This window comes from Balaenoptera musculus, chromosome 4 (assembly GCF_009873245.2).
Source record: "Balaenoptera musculus isolate JJ_BM4_2016_0621 chromosome 4, mBalMus1.pri.v3, whole genome shotgun sequence".
Lineage (NCBI taxonomy): Eukaryota > Metazoa > Chordata > Mammalia > Artiodactyla > Balaenopteridae > Balaenoptera > Balaenoptera musculus.
This window is the reverse complement of record NC_045788.1, coordinates 63,066,323-63,084,908: the sequence shown is the minus strand read 5'-3', so window position 1 is coordinate 63,084,908 and position 18,586 is coordinate 63,066,323. Positions and strand designations below refer to the sequence as shown.

At 39.0% G+C, this 18,586-nt stretch overlaps 1 protein-coding gene across 2 annotated transcripts in view; it reads left to right on the top strand.

Moving 5' to 3' along the window:
* The window catches only part of IGF2BP2 (insulin like growth factor 2 mRNA binding protein 2), a 165,889-nt gene that overhangs the window by 125,112 nt on the left and 22,191 nt on the right, over window positions 1–18,586 (top strand). Inside the window, exons 5-10 of one of the 2 annotated variants that reach the window (XM_036851482.1) lie at window positions 829–892; window positions 2,930–3,202; window positions 5,261–5,395; window positions 11,978–12,100; window positions 12,448–12,583; window positions 15,406–15,534. In XM_036851482.1, coding sequence (XP_036707377.1) covers window positions 829–892; window positions 2,930–3,202; window positions 5,261–5,395; window positions 11,978–12,100; window positions 12,448–12,583; window positions 15,406–15,534 — 860 coding nt within the window. The remainder of the gene's footprint in view (window positions 1–828; window positions 893–2,929; window positions 3,203–5,260; window positions 5,396–11,977; window positions 12,101–12,447; window positions 12,584–15,405; window positions 15,535–18,586) is intronic. The other variant, XM_036851483.1, reaches the window with a different exon arrangement.

Here is an 18,586-nt window from a genome sequence, read left to right as displayed (position 1 = left end):
CAATAGTGATCCCTTGTTAACCACTCTTAGAGTTTATGTGTTCTCTTTAGTCAAGTGGGTTGGAATTGTCAACTTTCTATATTCATTGTACACAGTTACTAGATTTAACTCACACAGACAGTCAAGGAGGTCTATCAAAGGGGAACAAAAATAGTAATAGTTCAACCTTATCCATGAATGAAGAATTAAAATTAAAATACTTTTATTATTTTATACATATATCCAGTTATTTTAAAATAAATGCAAATTATAACAATTAAAACTCATAGTGGTACAATAAATTGATACAAACTTTTAGGAGAATAATCTGAAAACAATCATTAAAAAGCATTATGTTCTTTTACCCAATTATTTTCCTTCTAAATTACCCTAAAAAAAATGATTCAGAAGAACACAAATCAAGTGATATTTGCAACAATGGTGATTTTTATCAACACTATTCAGAATAGCAAATACTGAGAATAACTCATTTGTCAACAATTAAGGAATGGCTAGGCAAAAATCATGGCACATTTACTTGCAATTTTATATAGGCATTAAAAATGAAAAATCCTAAGAAAATGTGCATATACTATACACATGCAAAAGTGTTGATAAAATAAGTGAAAGTGTAGTTTTGAGTTGTATATACAATTGATTACAAATGTGTATATACAGTTGATTACAAATTACTATGAATGCGCATGAATAAAGATAGATTCAAGTAACCCTAAGAGATAGGGCAGTGAGGTGTTTTGTGCATTTTTTTCTAAATAAGTTTATTTACATTAGCCAGAGGGTGGCAGCTTTTTTTTTTCTATGACAATGTAGTTTTTGCTTCTTTCCTAGTCAACACAGACACAGAAACTGCCGTTGTCAACGTCACATATGCAACAAGAGAAGAAGCAAAAACGTAAGTGGATTTGGGCTTATTTCTCTTCAAATTTGGGCGTGGGGGGGAGTGGAGCTTGTCTTTGAATTCCATTGAGTCCTGTGTTTTATAAACCTTTTCTGAAAAGATGCAGATCTTTGACACATCAGTGGAGCCCCAGGGCATTTATACCAGAGTGTCTGTTTGTTGATTGTACAGAGATTTTTATCTTGAAAAATGTTGAGCCTTGGCATCAAAACCGAGGTGGGAGCTGTATCTTGATATAGTCAGGAATAGAGGGCACCACGTCTGTGACATTGTGTCCACTAGAGTCTCCTTTGACAACCACTAGGAGCCACTTTCACCTGGAGCTTCCTCCATGCACCATGAGGAAGAAGCCCAAGCCTGTTTCTGTCCAAACTCATTGAATGGATGCTGAAACCTCATTTTCCCTCTATGAATATTAAAAGAGGGATCCGCCTTAGTGACATCAGCCCAAGGGAGCATTGTCATCTAGGAGTGGTTCATCAAAGAGCACCTGGCGCTCAGGTTCTTTTTCCTACTCACATTCACCTCCTAATCCCACTCATGGCTACATTGCTTCAGTGATGGTTAATTGTGAGCTTGGCTATTAACACACACGGGACTGAATTTTTTTAAAAAACAACAACAACAAAAACAAGTTCCTTTTTTTTTTTTTTTTTTAACAAGTCCCTTTTTGTAGAGGGTCCATGAAGTGCTTGTCAGGTCATCGTAACTAGAATTATGGTCACATGTGGCATAACATCTGTATTGGTTATATGTCCCAGGATTATACTTTTATTTCTTTTTCAAGGTTTCCACACCCATGAATACATGGTTAACCCATTCTCATACCACTAGTTTTCAAAATGTTAATGTTGCATTGAAAAAGGCAGTAGTCATTTGCTGTTGACTTTTGCACACGTATGTAAGCAGGATACATATACCAACAACTCAGCCTTTACAGTACTTGTCCATCTGCTACTTAGGTAGGCCCTCTGTACATGATATTACTTTGTTGCTTTTACTGAATTCAAAAAGTGCTGCTTTGTAATAAATTTGTAAACCCTAAACGGTAACCTTGTAGAAGAGGGTTAATTTTTTCACATGCTGCCAAAAACATGTGAAAAAATGGTTGCACTTCATGTATAGTTTTTAAGATGCAATAGTGGGATTTATCAAATTGATAAGTCTTTTAAAATCATAGTACTTTGTACTTCTGAGGATTCAAGGAAACAAATGCTCTCTTAACTGCTATGGGATATTACATGTTGAAACCCTTCCAGAAGGACACTGAGCAATAATGGCTTAAGATGTTAGAATTCTGCCTACTCTCTGACCCAGCAATTCCATTAGGAATTTGTCCTGTTTGCAAAGTTGTAGTTGCAAAGATGCCCGTGACAACACTGTATGCAGTAGTAAAAGATTAGAAACATATATATATATATATATAAAACAATAGAGAATCAGTTGCAAAAATGATGGCAAATCAATAGAATGTTAAACAGCCGGTAAAAACTAAATTGCAGGATATTTAATCACTTGGAAAACTGTTTAGAGTATTAACTATTTTTAAAGGTTATAAAGTAGTACGTATGGTATTAATCCATTTGTATACATAATATTATATTTATATTTAAGAAAGATATAGGATGGGCTAGGATGTTTTTCTTATTTGTGCTTATCTATTTCTGAATTTTCAGTAATAACTGTATTACAATTAGAATTTTTAAAAAGAGACAATTTTATGCCAATATTTACAAAGAGTTTTTGATGATGGGGATACAGCCTTGAGTGGTGAAAAAAAAACAGACTGGCACATTGTATATCAAGTCTGACCAGGCCTACACGTTGTAATTACTTGTTTAATTTGTTAACCACAAGCTCTGAGGGAGCAGAGATGGCATGTGTCTTGCTCACTGCTGCATCCTTAGTGCCGAGGACGGCACTCACGTAGGCAACTAGTAAAGGAGAGTGAATGAACCGGTCCATTGACCCTGGGGAGTCTTCTCCAACACTGTTCTCTAACAAAGCTCACTTGTCCCTGCTGCATTTCAGAGCCATCGAGAAGCTAAGCGGGCATCAGTTTGAGAACTACTCCTTCAAGATTTCCTACATCCCGGATGAAGAGGTGAGCTCCCCTTCGCCCCCTCAGCGAGCCCAGCGTGGGGACCACTCTTCCCGGGAGCAAGGCCATGCCCCTGGGGGCTCTTCTCAGGCCAGACAGATTGATTTCCCGCTGCGGATCCTGGTCCCCACCCAGTTTGTTGGTGCCATCATCGGAAAGGAGGGCTTGACCATAAAGAACATCACTAAGCAGACCCAGTCCCGGTACGTGCCTCCGGGGCTTCCTTTGCTTCCTTCTGAGGGGTCCCCTGAGTGCTGGTGGGTCCCGGCCATTCCCAGGTTGCTATTGCTTGCATCAGCAGCGGGGGGCTGTGCTGTATGGGACTATGGCTTCTTTAAACGGAACTACTAACAGACTAACACAAAGCCCAGGGGCTTTAATGAGCTTTCATGCCAATGACCTAAAGGTTATACCCTGAAACACTAATAGTTCATAAACAAGGTACTAATGACCTCACAGTCAAGAATTGTTCTCATAAGCTATCTGATACCTGTGAATACATCTACATGTTTTTAAAACAACAGAGGTATGGGGCTGAACTTTACGGGACCCTAGAACCCACATATCTTAGCTCTTGCCTCCTCTCCTGCGTCAGAGCCCTGGGTGGTAGTCCATTCTTTGAGACCAGCTAGGGAGTCTCACAAATAGCTACATAAAGGAAACGGGTGAGTCACTGTTACATTGAGCAATAAATAAAGTACATTAGTCTTATGTTTAGTTTTCTGTCTGTTTAAGGAGACTGAATTGGTAGTAGGAGTTGTAGTGGATAAAGTGACTTGTGAGGTTGTTGAGTTTTGTGTGTTCATAAGACCACAGCATGATGTAATGAACAAAGCACAGGTCTTGAAAACAAAGACCCTTGTTCAAGTTTTACCACTTAATAGCTATATGATCTTAGAAAAAATGTTAAGATCTCTGAGCACCAATTGCTTCTTCTGTAAGCCAGGAGTATTGTGAGAATTAGGACAGTCAGGCAGATTGAATGAAATAATTACTGTGAAAGCACTTAAATTACAAAGCACCAAATTACTGACAAATATTTGTTATTTACATGCCTAGTGCATTTTATTCAGGATATTGAGTGTCTTGTAAACTGAAAGAGAAAACACTGTTTTCTGCAAAGTGACTGAGTTACTTCCAAATGATGGACACTTATATGAGTCCCAGAGTTTAAAATCATAGGAGTAAAATGATGAGACACAGTACAGGGGGCAAGTACTATGTGATGTTTCCTTTATTTTAAAATCAGTCCCCTTTTTTCCCCTCTAAGTTTTCTTCACTGAGAAAGTGATTTTTATTTGTATGTCTTTTTGTTCCAAAGATTATTTAAAGTGGCTTTAAAAATGCAGCAAGGTTAGGGACTTCCCTGGCGGTCCAGTGGTTAAGACTCCGCGCTTCCATTGCAGGGGGCACTGGGTTCAATCCCTGGTAGGGGAACTAAGATCCCACATGCCGCACAGTGTGTCCAAAAAATAAAATAAAGTAACTTAAAAAAAATCATTTAAAAAAATGCAGCAAGTTTAAATACAAGTGAGTTAGTTCTCAAAGTGTGTGCCCATTTTTTTAGAAATAGGCCAGAGACTTGGATTTGGGCTTTCTGACAGCCAAAGTAAAAAAGGATACAATCAATTATGTGATTTTGAAAGTTAAAAACAAATAGAGCCACAACTACCCAAAGAAGTCTGATAAAGTCATCAAGCTTTTGAGCCATTAGTTTTTAAGAGCCTGGAAGAAGGCAGGCTGCCGGCGGCAAGGAAACCAAAAACTTAGGCAGAGAAAGGACATGCCTCTGTTTTCTGTCCATACTCAGATACATAAAGCTTGCTTGAATTTGGTGTTTAGAGTTGGATTAACATACGGCTTTTAAAAGCTGCAATCAGTTCAGAGACCTGCACTGTGCCAACGTGCAGTATTATCCCGCTCACTTTACTCTTCGCTCCTAAGATCATTGGAAAGACTACACAAAATACTTCATTTACCAAACTGGCTTCATTACCACGTCGCCTTGGTGCCTTTGCCCAATGGCACTCCTGTAAGAAATATTCCCTTCTCAGTGGAGCTGCCGAGAATTTGGGTTTGGCACAAGACCCCCCTGCACTGCTTGCCGCCTTCTTGGAGAATGGCATTGGTTGCAAACGTGCTCATGACACTTCCTGGTCTGTCTGTGTCCTTGCTGTACATTGGCCGGTGCGACGCATTCTTGGGACTAGGATCCAGTCCTAGATGACTCTGTGCTATGGCTCCTGATTCTTTTCCTGCAGGGTAGACATCCATAGAAAGGAGAACTCCGGGGCTGCAGAGAAGCCTGTCACCATCCATGCCACCCCAGAGGGAACCTCTGAAGCATGCCGCATGATTCTCGAAATCATGCAGAAAGAGGCTGACGAGACCAAACTGTAAGTTTGCATGCAATGCACGACCACTCAGCAGAAAAAAAGATTCGGTTCTCATTCATTTAACCGAGGAAAGTTTTAAAAAGCTGTAAATCTATTTCTCAGTAAAGAGAACAGGGGAAAGATTATTTTTCAAAAATTTGTTCCTAAAGAGAATACGGTGGGAAATAGATCTTTTATGTTTATAACATGGCTGTTTCTCTACTTGTATGTTTCTCTTGGTAATCCTAATGCTTCCATCACTCACTGGTAATAATTATTGGTAGGAACATATAGACCCGTGCTGTCCAGGGCCATGCAGTGATGGAAATATTCTGTATCTGCACTGTTCAATACGATAGCCACTAGCCACGTGTTCCTGTTGAGTGCTTGAAATGTGACTAGTGCAATGGAGGAACTGAATATTTTATTTTAATCCATTCAGACTTAAATAATCGCATGTATGGCTAATGGCTATCATATTGGACTGGGCAGATATAGAAAGTACATTGTCGTCAAAACCATCATTTACTATGCTGGAAAAGGGTTTTGTCACCATGCTCCTAAGCCACTTGCACTCTTAAAATTGGCTTATGTTTCCTTAAATAGTAGAAACTGGTATCTGAGTGGCTACTTCATTCATCTTTGTTTTTCTCTCTCCCCCTGTCCATTTCTTTTACAAAATATTTCTTAGGATTCCTGAGTGTTGTACCAGTTTGAATGACAAATACAGTTCTTAGTAACTTGTATAATTTAGTAATACAAGTTTATTAATTTGTATTATAAACAAATTAATGGTAACGGAATAGGCAATATAATAAAAAAGGCTCTATGTTTGTTTGGCAAAATCCGCTTACAGGCATGTGTGGCAGTTTTATAAAGAAGCAGTGAGGGATGAATTGAATATAAAACTAATTTAGCAAACAATATCAATAATAGTGTTCCAAAACCAAGAAGATGAAAGTAGTTCCTAAAAGAAAAACATTGCAAATCTATTCTTAGATTTCATAAGGGACGCTAACCTTTCACTTAACTAATTATTTACTATTTGGGGCTTTTGAAACCCCCCAAATGCTGTGGCTTAATTTGAAGAAGCCCCTCCCTCATCTAAGTTATTGAGAATTTTATAAATGTTACCCTCCTTGGTCCTTTGACCTAGGTGTAAGCATCTTACAATATTCTACAGAACCGAAAAGACTGATGTATAAATTGGATTCTTAAAGTATTCGTGTGGAGCCAAGATAGAATTTGACTGTCTTTGAAATAACTTTTTTTTTGAGTGCGGCACCTTGCTGAGCACTGTGCGGGGTTGAGGCTACAGCCCTGAACAAGATCCAGTTCCTTTTTTTATCCAGTGGGAGAGACATCTGCTAAACAAATAATTACACCAGTAAGTAATTAAGCACAGCTATGAGAGGTGCTACAGTGGAAGACAACTGCAGGTAACTGGAGGCCCTAATCAAGGTTTTAGGGGGGCAAGAAGAGATTAGAGGATTTCAGAGAAGGCCTCCCTGTGTAAGTGACATTTAAGCTGAGCCCTGAGGAAGATGAATAGGAAGTGGAGGATGGAGGAGAAGAGGGATTCTAAACTTTCTTTCTATTCATTTACCAAATAGTTATTGAGTACATACTATCTGTCAGGCACTGTTCTATGTGCCAGTGGACAAAGCTGACAAAAAAACCCTGCCCTCTGTAAGTCACATTCTACTGGAGCTTCTTCAAACATCCATGTATTTTGAGGCAGTAGTAATGCATCTGTTCGATGCTTTTGGTCTCAAGTAACAGAAAACATAACAAGTGGCTTAAGCAATAAGAAACAATTATGATGTCACATAATTAGAAGTCCTTATTATTTGAGAGTGACTGAAAGGTTAGTTGAATCATAGACTAAAAGGCCCATGACTTTTCTTTCTGCTTTACCTTCTTCAGGGTGTCTGATACTCCCCTGATGATGACAAGATGACTGAAGTGATTTCAGACATTGGATCCCCACAAAAAACTATTTAAAAGTTGAAAGAGAAGGCATCCTCTCCTTGTTCCCCTCCCCCCTTTTTTTGAACTTTTTTTATTGTAAAAAAAACAAAAAACACCTATCATAAAATTTATCATCTTAACCATTTTTAAGGGTACAGTTCAGTAGTGTTAAGTGTATTCACATTATTGTGAAACAGATCTCCAGAACTTTTTCATCTTACAAAACTGAAACTCTGTGCCTGTTAAACAACAACTCCCCTTTTCCCTCTCCCTCCAGCCTCTGGTAGCTACCATTCTACTTTCTGGTTCTGCGAATTTGACTGTTTTAGAGAACTCAGATAAGTGAAATCATATAGTATTTGTCTTTTTGTGACTGGCTTATTTCACTTAACATGATGACCTCAAAATGTTTCCATGTTGTAGGATTTCCTTCTTTTTTAAGGCTGAATAATATTCCATCATGTGTGTATACCACATTTTGTTTATTCATTTATCCATTGATGGAGACTTGGGTTGCTTCTACCTCTTAGCTATATGAATAGTGCTGTTTTGAATATGGGTGTGCAAATATCTCTGAGACCCTGCTTTCAATTCTTTTGGATATATACCAAGAAGTGAGATCGCTGGATCATACAGTAGTTCTATTTCCAATTTCTTGAGGAACCTGTTTTCCATAGCAGTTGCACCATTTTACAATCCCACCAGCCTTTCACAAGAGTTCAAATTTCTCCACATCCTTATCAGATATATGGTTTGCAGATACTTACTTCCATTTCATAGGTTGTCTTTTCATTTTGTTGAGTGTGTCCTTTGATGCACAAAAGTTTTTAGGTTTGGTGTAGTCCCATTTGTTAATTTTGCTTTTGTCAACTGTGCTTTGGTGTCATATCCAAGAAACAGTAGCCAAGTTCACTGTCGTGAAGCTTTGCTCCTTTGTTTTCTTCTAGGAAAATTGTACTTTCAGGTTTTACATTTAGGTCTTTAATCTCTTTTGAGTTAATTTTTGTATATGAAATAAAGGTCCAGCTGCATTCTTTTGCAAGTTTTCCTAAGACCATTTTCGAAGACACTGTCCTTTTCCCATGATGTAGCCTTGGCACCTTTGTCGAAGATTATTTGACCATATATGCAAGGATTTATTTCTGGGATCTCTATCCTTTCCTGTTGGTTTATTTTTCTATCTTGACACCAGTACCACACTGTTTTGATTACCATAACTATGCAATATGTTTTGAAATCAGGAAATGTGAGTTATTTTTCAAACTTGTTTTGATTATTCAGGGTCCCTTGAGATTCCACATGAATTTTTTTTTAAATAAATTTATTTATTTTGTTTATTTATTTTTGGCTGCATTGGGTCTTCATTGCTGCACGTGGGCTTTCTCTAGTTGCAGTGAGCGGGGGCTACTCTTCGTCGCGGTGTGTGGGCTTCTCATTGCAGTGGCTTCTCTTGTTGCAGAGCACAGGCTCTAGGCATGCGGGCTTCAGTAGTTGTGGCACGTGGGCTCCAGAGCGCAGGCTCAGTAGTTGTGGTACACGGGCTTAGTCGCTCCACCACATGTGGGATCTTCCCGGACCAGGGCTCGAACCTGTGTCCCCTATATTGGCAGGCGATTCTTAACCACTGCACCACCAGGGAAGCCCCTCCATATGAATTTTACAATGAATTTTTCTGTTTCTGCAAAAGTTGACATTGGGATTTTGATAGGGATTACATCAAATCTGTAGATTGTTTTGGGTGGTGTAGACATCTAAACAACTTTAGGTCTTCCAGTCCATGCATCCGGGATGTCTTTCCATTGATTTCTGTCTTTACTTTCTTTCAGCATTGTTTTATAGTTTTCAGTGTGTAAGTCTTTTACTTCGTTAATTAGGCTTATTCCTCAATACTTTATTCTTTATGATGCTATTATAAATGGAATTATTTTCTTAATTTCCTTTTCATATTGTTCATTGTTAGTGTATAGAAACACAACTGTTCTTTGTGTGTTGATTTTATATCCTACAGTGTTGCTGAATTAGTTTATTAGTTCTAACAGTATTTTTGTGGAATCTTTGTTTTCTACATATAAGATCATATCATCTGTGAACAGAGATAATTTTACCTCTTCCTCTCCAACTTAGATGTCTTTTATTTTTTTTCCTTAGCTAATTGCTCTGGATAGGACTTCTAATAGTATGTTAAATAGAAATACTGAGGGCATCATTGTTCTGTTCCTGATCTTAGAGGAAAACCTTTCAGTTTTTCACCATTAAATATGATGTTCACTGTGGGCTTTTCACAAGTGGCCTTTACTATGTTGAGGTAGTTTCCTTCTGTTCCTAAGTCGTTGGGTGTTATTAATCATGAAAAGTTGTTAAATTTTATCAAATGCTTTTTCTGTATCAATTGAGATGATCATGTGAGTTTTGTCCTTCATTCAGTTAATGTGGTGTATTATATTGATTAATTTTCATATGTTGAACCATCTTTTCATTTCAACTTAAAGGACTCCCTTTAGCATTTCTTGTAGAGCTGATCTGATAGTAATGAACTCCTTCAGCTTTTGTTTATCTGGAAAAGTCTTAATTTCCCCATCATTTTCAAAGACAGTTTGCTAGATACAGTATTCTTGGTTGATAGTTTTTTCTTTCAGTGCTTTGAATATGTCATCACATTCACTTCTGGACTGCAAAATTTCTGCTGAGAAATTCATCCATAATCTTATGGAGACTTCCTCATATGTTACTAATCACTTTTCTCTTGCTGCTTTCAAGATTTTCTCTTTGACTTTAGACACTTGGGTTATAATGTATCTCAATGGCATTCTCTTTCGGTTGATCCCAGTTGGATGTTCTTGGAGCTTCTTGAATCTGTATGTCATTTCTTTTCTCAGATTTAGAAAGTTTTCTGCCTTTTTTCTTTGAATAAGCTCTCTGCACCATCTCTCTCTTCTCCTTCTGGGATTCCAATGACATGTATTTTGATCCACTTGATAATGTTCCATAAGTCCCTTAGCCTTTCTCCACTTTTTTTTTTTTTTTTGGCAGCGTTGGGTCTTCCTTGCAGCGTGCAGGCTTTCTGTAGTTGTGGTGAGTGGGGGCTATTCTTCGTTGCGGTGCACAGGCTTCTCTTGTTGTGGAGCATGGGCTGTAGGCACATGGGCTTCAGTAGTTGTGGCACACAGGCTCTAGAGCGCAGGCTCAGTAGTTGTGGTGCACAGGCTTAGTTGCTCCGCACCATGTGGGATCTTCCCAGACCAGGGATCGAACCTGTGTCCCCTGCATTGGCAGGCAGATTCTTAACCACTGTGCCACCAGGCAAGTCCCTTTCTCCACTTTTTAAAAATTCTCTTTTCTTTTTTCTCCTCTCATTTGATGATTTCACATGACTGATCTTCAAGTTTGCTGATTCTGTCTTCTGCCTGATCATGTGTGCTGTTGAACCTTTTTAATGCATATTTCAGTTCAGTTATTGTATTTTTCAGTTCTGTTATTTCTGTTAGGTTGTTTTTTAATAGTTTCTTTTTCTTTGTTGATATTCTCACTTCGTTCATGCATCATCTTCCTGATTTCATTTAGTTGTCTGTGTTCTCTTTTAGGTTATTGAATATCTTTATGATCATTATTTTAAAGTCTTTGTCATAGATCTGCATTTCTTTAGGGTCAGTTTCTGGAGTTTTATTTTGATCCTTTGATTAGGCCATGTTTCCATTTCTTTATATGCCTTATAACTTTTTGCTGCGGTTTGGGCATTTGAAAAAAAACACCTCTAACAGTCTTTGCATACTGGCTTTGTTCAGGAGAAGATCATCACTAATCAGTCTGGCTGGAGGTTCTAGGACCTCTCAAACCATTTCTGATCTCTTTCACCCTCTGGCTTCTGACTATGGAACTGCGGCTCTAACAGTTCACCTCTGTTTTGAGCAGCTTCCAGACTCTGGCACCAGGCTTGTCAACTCTAAGTCAGGCGAGACAGAAACCAATCACTCGGGCAGCCCCCAGGCAAGCCAGAACGTGGGAATCATGGTCCAGTCTTTTGTTTCTGTCCCAGGGGAGGATCCCTGGTATAGAGGATTTCCTCCTAGTTTCCCCTTGCTATACTGTGTAGGGGAAGGAGCATGAAAGGCATGCCAAATGCCACAAAATTTCCTACCCCTTTTACTTGAATCCCTTTTTGGTTTTATAAAAGCCTGGATGCTATAGCTTCTCACCTGATCTCTAGAGTTCTCAGAGAGATAGTCTAGCCTATCTTTTGTTGTCAACTTGGTGTCTCTGTGGGAGTAGGAGGGCCTGTAGCTTCCTAGTCTACCATCTGACTGATGTCATTATCCATTGTGCCTTTTTTAAGAGCAAGGAAAACCTTCCTGAAATCACCCAAGAGACTTATTCTCATACCTAGCTGGCCAGATCTCTCTCATGGACCCATTTCCAACCAGTCACAACAAGGGAGTATAATTTCCATGGTTTGGCTTGTGTTAATCAGAATTCACACACCAGAGTTAGTGAAGGACCCAGCATCTCGTAAAGCCCATGGCCACTTGGTACCTGAACAAAAATGGCTTCTATTTGTAAGAAAAAAGGAGGTAGTAGCTCTTGGGAGGCAACCGTTGTGTTCACCTTAAATGTTAAAATGTTGCTTATGTCTTTTAGAGCTGAAGAGATTCCTCTGAAGATCTTGGCCCACAATGGCTTGGTTGGAAGACTGATTGGAAAAGAAGGCAGAAATTTGAAGAAAATTGAGCACGAGACAGGGACCAAGATAACAATCTCATCGTAAGCCACTTGTTCAGATTAATTGTGCCCAATAATGGAGAATTTGAGCATTTTGATATATCCAACTCATTCATCTGCTTTTCCTTAAAGTGGGAATGTAATCATAAGTGATATGATTATGTTCAACACCATCAAAACAAATACATAAATAGTTACCAGTCAAACATTTTCTACTATGGATTTGATCTAAATCACTAAAGAGATTTGAGATAAGATGGCAGATATTCTGTGCCACAGCGTGTGGTGTCTTCTCTCTGTCTCCTCCACCAAGACTTGTTTGTGATCCTTCTGGGATTTTATTTTTCCTTTTGAAAAAAGGAAATTTTTCTCTTTTTCCTGGTGGCCAGCTTGCAGGATTTGAGCATATACAACCCTGAAAGAACCATCACTGTGAAGGGCACAGTTGAGGCCTGTGCCAATGCTGAAATAGAGATTATGAAGAAGCTGCGTGAGGCCTTTGAAAATGATATGCTGGCTGTTAATGTAAGTGCCTACTGCTTTCTTCTCCACTGGTTTTCACATGTATTTTCAGGCAGGACCCAAGCCTCTCTAAGAATAATTGCCATTCAGAAAGTGAAGAAGCACTTTAGAATAGGTATGCAGAGTTATTCATGTCTTCTTGGGACAAGGACATTAGAATAATCAGGAAACGAACTAGTAAATTATGATAAGTGCACTGGACAAAATAGTGTGAAGTCAATAAAATCACAACTTGGAAGATTTTAAAATGAGGAATTGCTTATGATGTATTGTTAATTAAGAAAAGAATATATAAAAGTATATATAACTAGGGTTATAATTATGTAAAATAATATGGGTCAAAATGCCTGGAAGGCTATATATAAAAATCAAAATAGCTGGTATGTTAGAAAAGTGGGATTTTTTTCCCTCCTTTCCAATTTTAAAAATACATACTTTAAAAATAACTTCTAAAAAAAAAAAAAAAACTTCTGATTTTCATCTCTCACTGATCTATTCTTTTATTTTTTTTTAATTAATTTATTTATTTTAAAATTTTATTTATTTTTGGCTGCATTGGGTCTTCGTTGCTGCGCGCGGGCTTTCTCTAGTTGTGGGGAGCGGGGGCTACTCTTCGTTGTGGTGCGCGGGCTTCTCATTGTGGTGGCTTCTCTTGTTGCAGAGCATGGGCTCTAGGCACGCAGGCTTCAGTAGTTGCGGCATGCAGGCCTTAGGGCGCGCGGGCTTCCGTAGTTGCGGCACGCGGGCTCAGTAGTTGTGGATCACAGGCTCTAGAGCTCAGGCTCATTAATTGTGGCGCACGGGCTTAGTTGCTCCGTGGCATGTGGGATCTTCCCGGACCAGGGATCGAACCTGTGTCCCCTGCATTGGCAGGCGGATTCTTAACCACTGCGCCACCAAGGCAGTCCCTGATGTATTGCCCAGTAAATGTTGTCATCCACCTCAGCTCTAATACTTCTAGCAGACTGATTTGGATTTGTTCTTCCTGTTATTACTACTAGTTCCAACTTTTTAATGGGGAGACACCATTCTAAAGTTCATTCAGAAATCTTAAAAATATTTGTCCATCAATCAAAGCACAAACTCAGCTCAGAGGAGTAAATTTTTTCATTTTTTATGATAATGATTTTTTTAACATATACAAAACAGGAAAGGATACTATGATAAGCTCTCATATGCCCATAATCCAGCTTCAACAGTTATCAACTCATGGCCTTTTTTGTTTCATCTGAACCTTTATCCATATCCCCACCCCCCTTGGATGACTTTGAAGAAAATCCCAGACTTTGTATATAACATCTCACAGAAGAATAAATGTTGACGAAGTACTAGGTAGGTTAGTAGGTTAAACGCAGCCCCAGTTTCCTCACCTGCAGCACTTTCCACGAGACCTTCTTACTCAGGTCAGTATTCTCTCTCCCACCTCACCCCAAATCCCACCTTAGTAGCCCACATCACATCATAATTACGAGGCACAACGAGGAGAAGACTTCAGTGGAAACTTCTCCCCCATTTGTGTGTATTTGTCTTTGAAAGTATCATCCACTGATCTCATTTTCTTCTTTTGGGATCTTGATATCTTATGATAAACAGCTCTTTCCGTGAACACCTGGAAATGCTACAAAGGGTCTGGGTGCTCCAGACATCTTCCCCTGAGCATATATATCACTTAGGTTCATTCATGTCTGTGCTAAAGTCATGCATTGATAGGTGAATAACAAAACTACTAGATCTTATACGTGAATGGGATCAAGGTTAAGGATCCTAGCTCTCCTATTCCAGACATTCTAAAAGAAGGCAACTTACTGGGTGACCCTAGAGCCACAGATAAGAAAAGAGAAAATGTTAGAGATTTGCTTAGCGTTCGGGTGGCAATGGTAGGACAGGCTGGATACAGTCCAGGGTGGGCGCTGCATCATCCCTCTGCCTCTGAAGGGGCAGCCTGTGTGAGCATCCCCATGTTTAAATGTGAAATAAGCAAGTGAGATGATCATGAAGCCGGCAACTAAATGGTAAAGAAGCCAAGGTTGTGAACCATTCTGAATATGGATAATGGAGTTTACATAAGTGGTATCTTAGTGAAGGGTCTGATCTTTTCCTGGATAGAGTTAGGAAAAACTATTAACCTAACATGTTTTAAACATATTCATTCAGCAAATATTTATTGAGCACTTACTATGTACCAGGCACTGAGCTCACAGCACTAAATAGGACAGTCTCTGTCTATAAGGAAATTGTGGTCTAAAAAGGGGAGGGGCAGCTACGCAGGCCACTCAGATACCATGTGACGCATGCTGTTGTAAGGAAACGCGGGCATGTTAGGAGAGCACAGAAAGGGCAGTTGAGCTGAGGCCTTTGGGGTGAAAGAAGGCTTCCTCGAAGAGGGGACACCTAAGCTCAGGTGAAACCCACATGACGAGTAGGATGTAGCCAGGTGAGGAGGGAGAGAAGCACATTTCTTGCAAGGTAGACAGTGTGTGCGGGGATCCAGAGGAGAGAGAGGAGCAGGACTGGGCAGAGTGGAGGTAAAGGGTTAGCAGGAGAGATGCTGGTGAGGTGGCCTGGGTCCCCAGGAAGAGCCTTGCTTGCTGTGTTAAGATGTGTAGACACTCTCCAGGCAGCAGAGAAGCTTTGAAGGAATGCCACAGTCAGGTTGAGGTTTGGAGAGCTCGACCCTGCAGCAGGGTGAGGAAGAGGTCCACGGGGCCTGGGCGGAGCTGATGAGGAGACACCGGTGCCATCCAGACAAGAGATGGAGGTTGACCCAGGCAAGCTGGACCTCTCAGGTCTCCTCCCCTCAACTTTTTCTCCATTTTTATTCCCAGCAACAAGCCAATCTGATCCCGGGGTTGAACCTCAGCGCACTTGGCATCTTTTCAACAGGACTGTCCATGCTGCCTCCGCCAGCAGGGCCCCGAGGAGCTCCCCCCGCTCCCCCCTACCACCCTTTCGCTGTAAGTAGCTCAGCTTTCAGGGGTCTGCTCGTGCTCCTCCAGGCAGCAGCATTTCTCTGCCATGTTGAATCAGAGCCAAAGCCTTCATTTGGAGGCTGTGCTCATAAGGGATTGTAGAATGAATTCAACAGTTCTTAGGACTTCTTCCTAATGGACAGATTAATGTTACTAAACCATCTTCTAAGTATGTGCTGCTCTTAAACATATAGTATATGTCATATCTGGGAAAGAAAGAGACTATTAGTAAATTCATTAGCTAGAAGCCTATTCATTGTAAAAAAGGATTTGTTAGCTCAAATAAGAACCTTCATGAGTGTTGTTCACCTACTAAAATATTAGGGTACCTGGATGACTCATGTATAAAATTCCCACCTGTGTCTATGACTCAAATTCATTATATTCTATTAATAGGCAGTTTTTTAAAAGAAAATAACACACAGTGTTTAGATTTCTAAACGCTTAGCACAATGCCTGGCATTTAGTAGATTCTCAGTAAGTATTTATTGTTTGAATCATAATTAATAGTGGCAGAAGAAATGTGAACTTTATGGGTTTTCTGCTGGTTCCCATTCTCAAGCATCATTCAGGATCAACAAATTACCAAATTAGGACTCAGGATACTTGACAGCTTTTTTTTTTTTTTCATTCCTAATTCTTCTCCAGACATACTACTTACTTTTTAAGCAAACTAATTTTCTCCCAATGTTTATACTGTTTAAATGGGAAGAATCAGGTTGGAGAACATTAGCTTAACCACTTCTTTCTTTTGAGAGGTGGTCTCTGGTGTAGTAGGCATTGCAATGTCCGAATTCCTAGTAACTCTTTGGGTCTCTGTAGAGAGGTAGGATGAACTCACTGTGCTGTTTTGTCAACAAAATACAGACATGAACTTGCACCCACGTCCTTAGTCACAAAAACATACACATTCTGTCATCTTGTTTATATACAGCTCTTCTGAGTCATTTTAAAATCTCCATACCATTTCTTTAGAGTTATATACATTTTCCCTTAAACTAAAGGATAAGGCCCAATATTGAGCCGTGTGTGTGTGTGTGTGTGTTTGTGTGTGTGTGTGTTAGAGGGAGCTGGGAATATGGCAGGAGGGAAATGGCAGCTGTTATAGTCATGTAGCTGCTCTAAGGAGGGAGAACAGCTATGAGAGGTGCATGACCCCGTATCTTTGCTGAGATTTGAGAATGACCGAGCCCAGTACAATGAACTGGCATTTAGACACATCTCATTTCTTGGGAGAAATACTGCTCCACAGAAGATAACTTCAAACGCCTCTCAACCTAAGTAACGTAAATGGTGGGAGAAAAAAGGTATAATACAATAGACCACTTCTAAAATTGATAATCTAAAAGAGAGGTCAGCAAACGACAGCCTGAGGCAGCCCACTACTTATTTTTGTAAATAAATACATCTGTGAATGTTTATTTACGTACTGTCTGTTTGCTTTCCTGCTGTGATGGCAGAGTTGAGTAGATGCAGTAGAGACCCTGAGGTATGCAAAGCCTAAAATATTTATTTGGCTCTTTACAGAAAATTTTGCAGACCCCTGAACTAAACAAAAAGAGAACTTTTCATATGATAGCAGAATATTTTCTAAACTTGAAAATAGGTTTTGCCATTTATATATAAAAGTAATATGTGCAAAGTATTTAAGAAGCAAATAATACAAGTGCAAGTTTTTTCTTAATCTAGAAATAATCAATGTTTCTATGTATATGTGTGTGGGTATATATGCAATTTATATATACATGTATAATGTATTAAATACATAGGTGATATATGTGTGTGTGTGTGTGTGTGTTCCAAATTTTCACTCTACAATGGAAATCCTTGCATATATATCTTGGTTCTTTTATCCAGCTATTTTCTCAATAAATTCCTGGAAATAGAATTGCAGAGCCAAAGAATGTATAAATTTTATATATAACTATAAAAAACATAAATATTGATACATGATAAATTTTGATACATAAAGAACGTACTACTTTTCCTTCCTATCTGGTATGTGACAGGTGTTTTTTTTCTCCTATACTCACTACCAATGTAATTATTCCTTGCAATCTGATACTTTAAAGGGTGCTATTATGAGATTTAACACTTTGGGGCTTATTGGCCATTTTTTTCCCTCTCTAATGAATTGTCTTTTTGTATCCCTTGCCCATCAGTCTATTAAGAGGCAGTATAGATTCTGGAGTCAGGCTGCCTGTGTTTGAATCTCTGCACTATATCACTTGTTATTTTTAACAAACTTGGGCAAGTGACTTAACCTCTTTGTGTCTCCATGTCCCTGTCTATAAGATGGGGGTAATAATAGTACACATATCATGGGGTTGTTAAATAAGTAAAAACCTGCACACAGTAATTGCTATGTAAATCTTAGCTGCTATTGTCATTTACCGCCATCTTTTTCTTAATGATTTGTAACAGCTGATTACATGTTAAAGCTGTTAACCATTTGTCATGTTGTAAATATCTTCCACCAGCTTGTCATTTCTCTTTGCTTTATTTGTGGTGTCTTGTGCCATAGTAAATTCTTTTTTTTGGCTTATTTAATTTATTTTTTTTAACCTTTTTTTTTCTTTTTTCTTTTTTAAATTAATTTTTTTTAGAGTATAGTTGCTTTACAATGTTATGTGAGTTTCTGCCATGCAGCAAAGTGAATCAGTTATACATATACATATATCCACTCTTTTTTAGATTTCCTTCCCATTTAGGTCACCACAGAGCATTGAGTAGAGTTCCTTGTGCTATACACTAGGTTCTCATTAGTTATCTATTTTATGCATAGTAGTGTTTATATGTCAGTCCCAATCTCCCTATTCCTCCCACTTCCCCTTCCCCCCTTGGTAACCATAAGTTTGTTCTCTACATCTGTGACTCTATTTCTGCTTCGCAATTAAGTTCACCTGCACCATTTTTCTATATTCCACATATAAGCGATAATTTGATTTTCTCTTTCTTACTTACTTCACTCTGTATGACAATCTCTAGGTCCATCCACATCTCTGCAAACTGTGCCATAGTAATTTAAAATAGATAT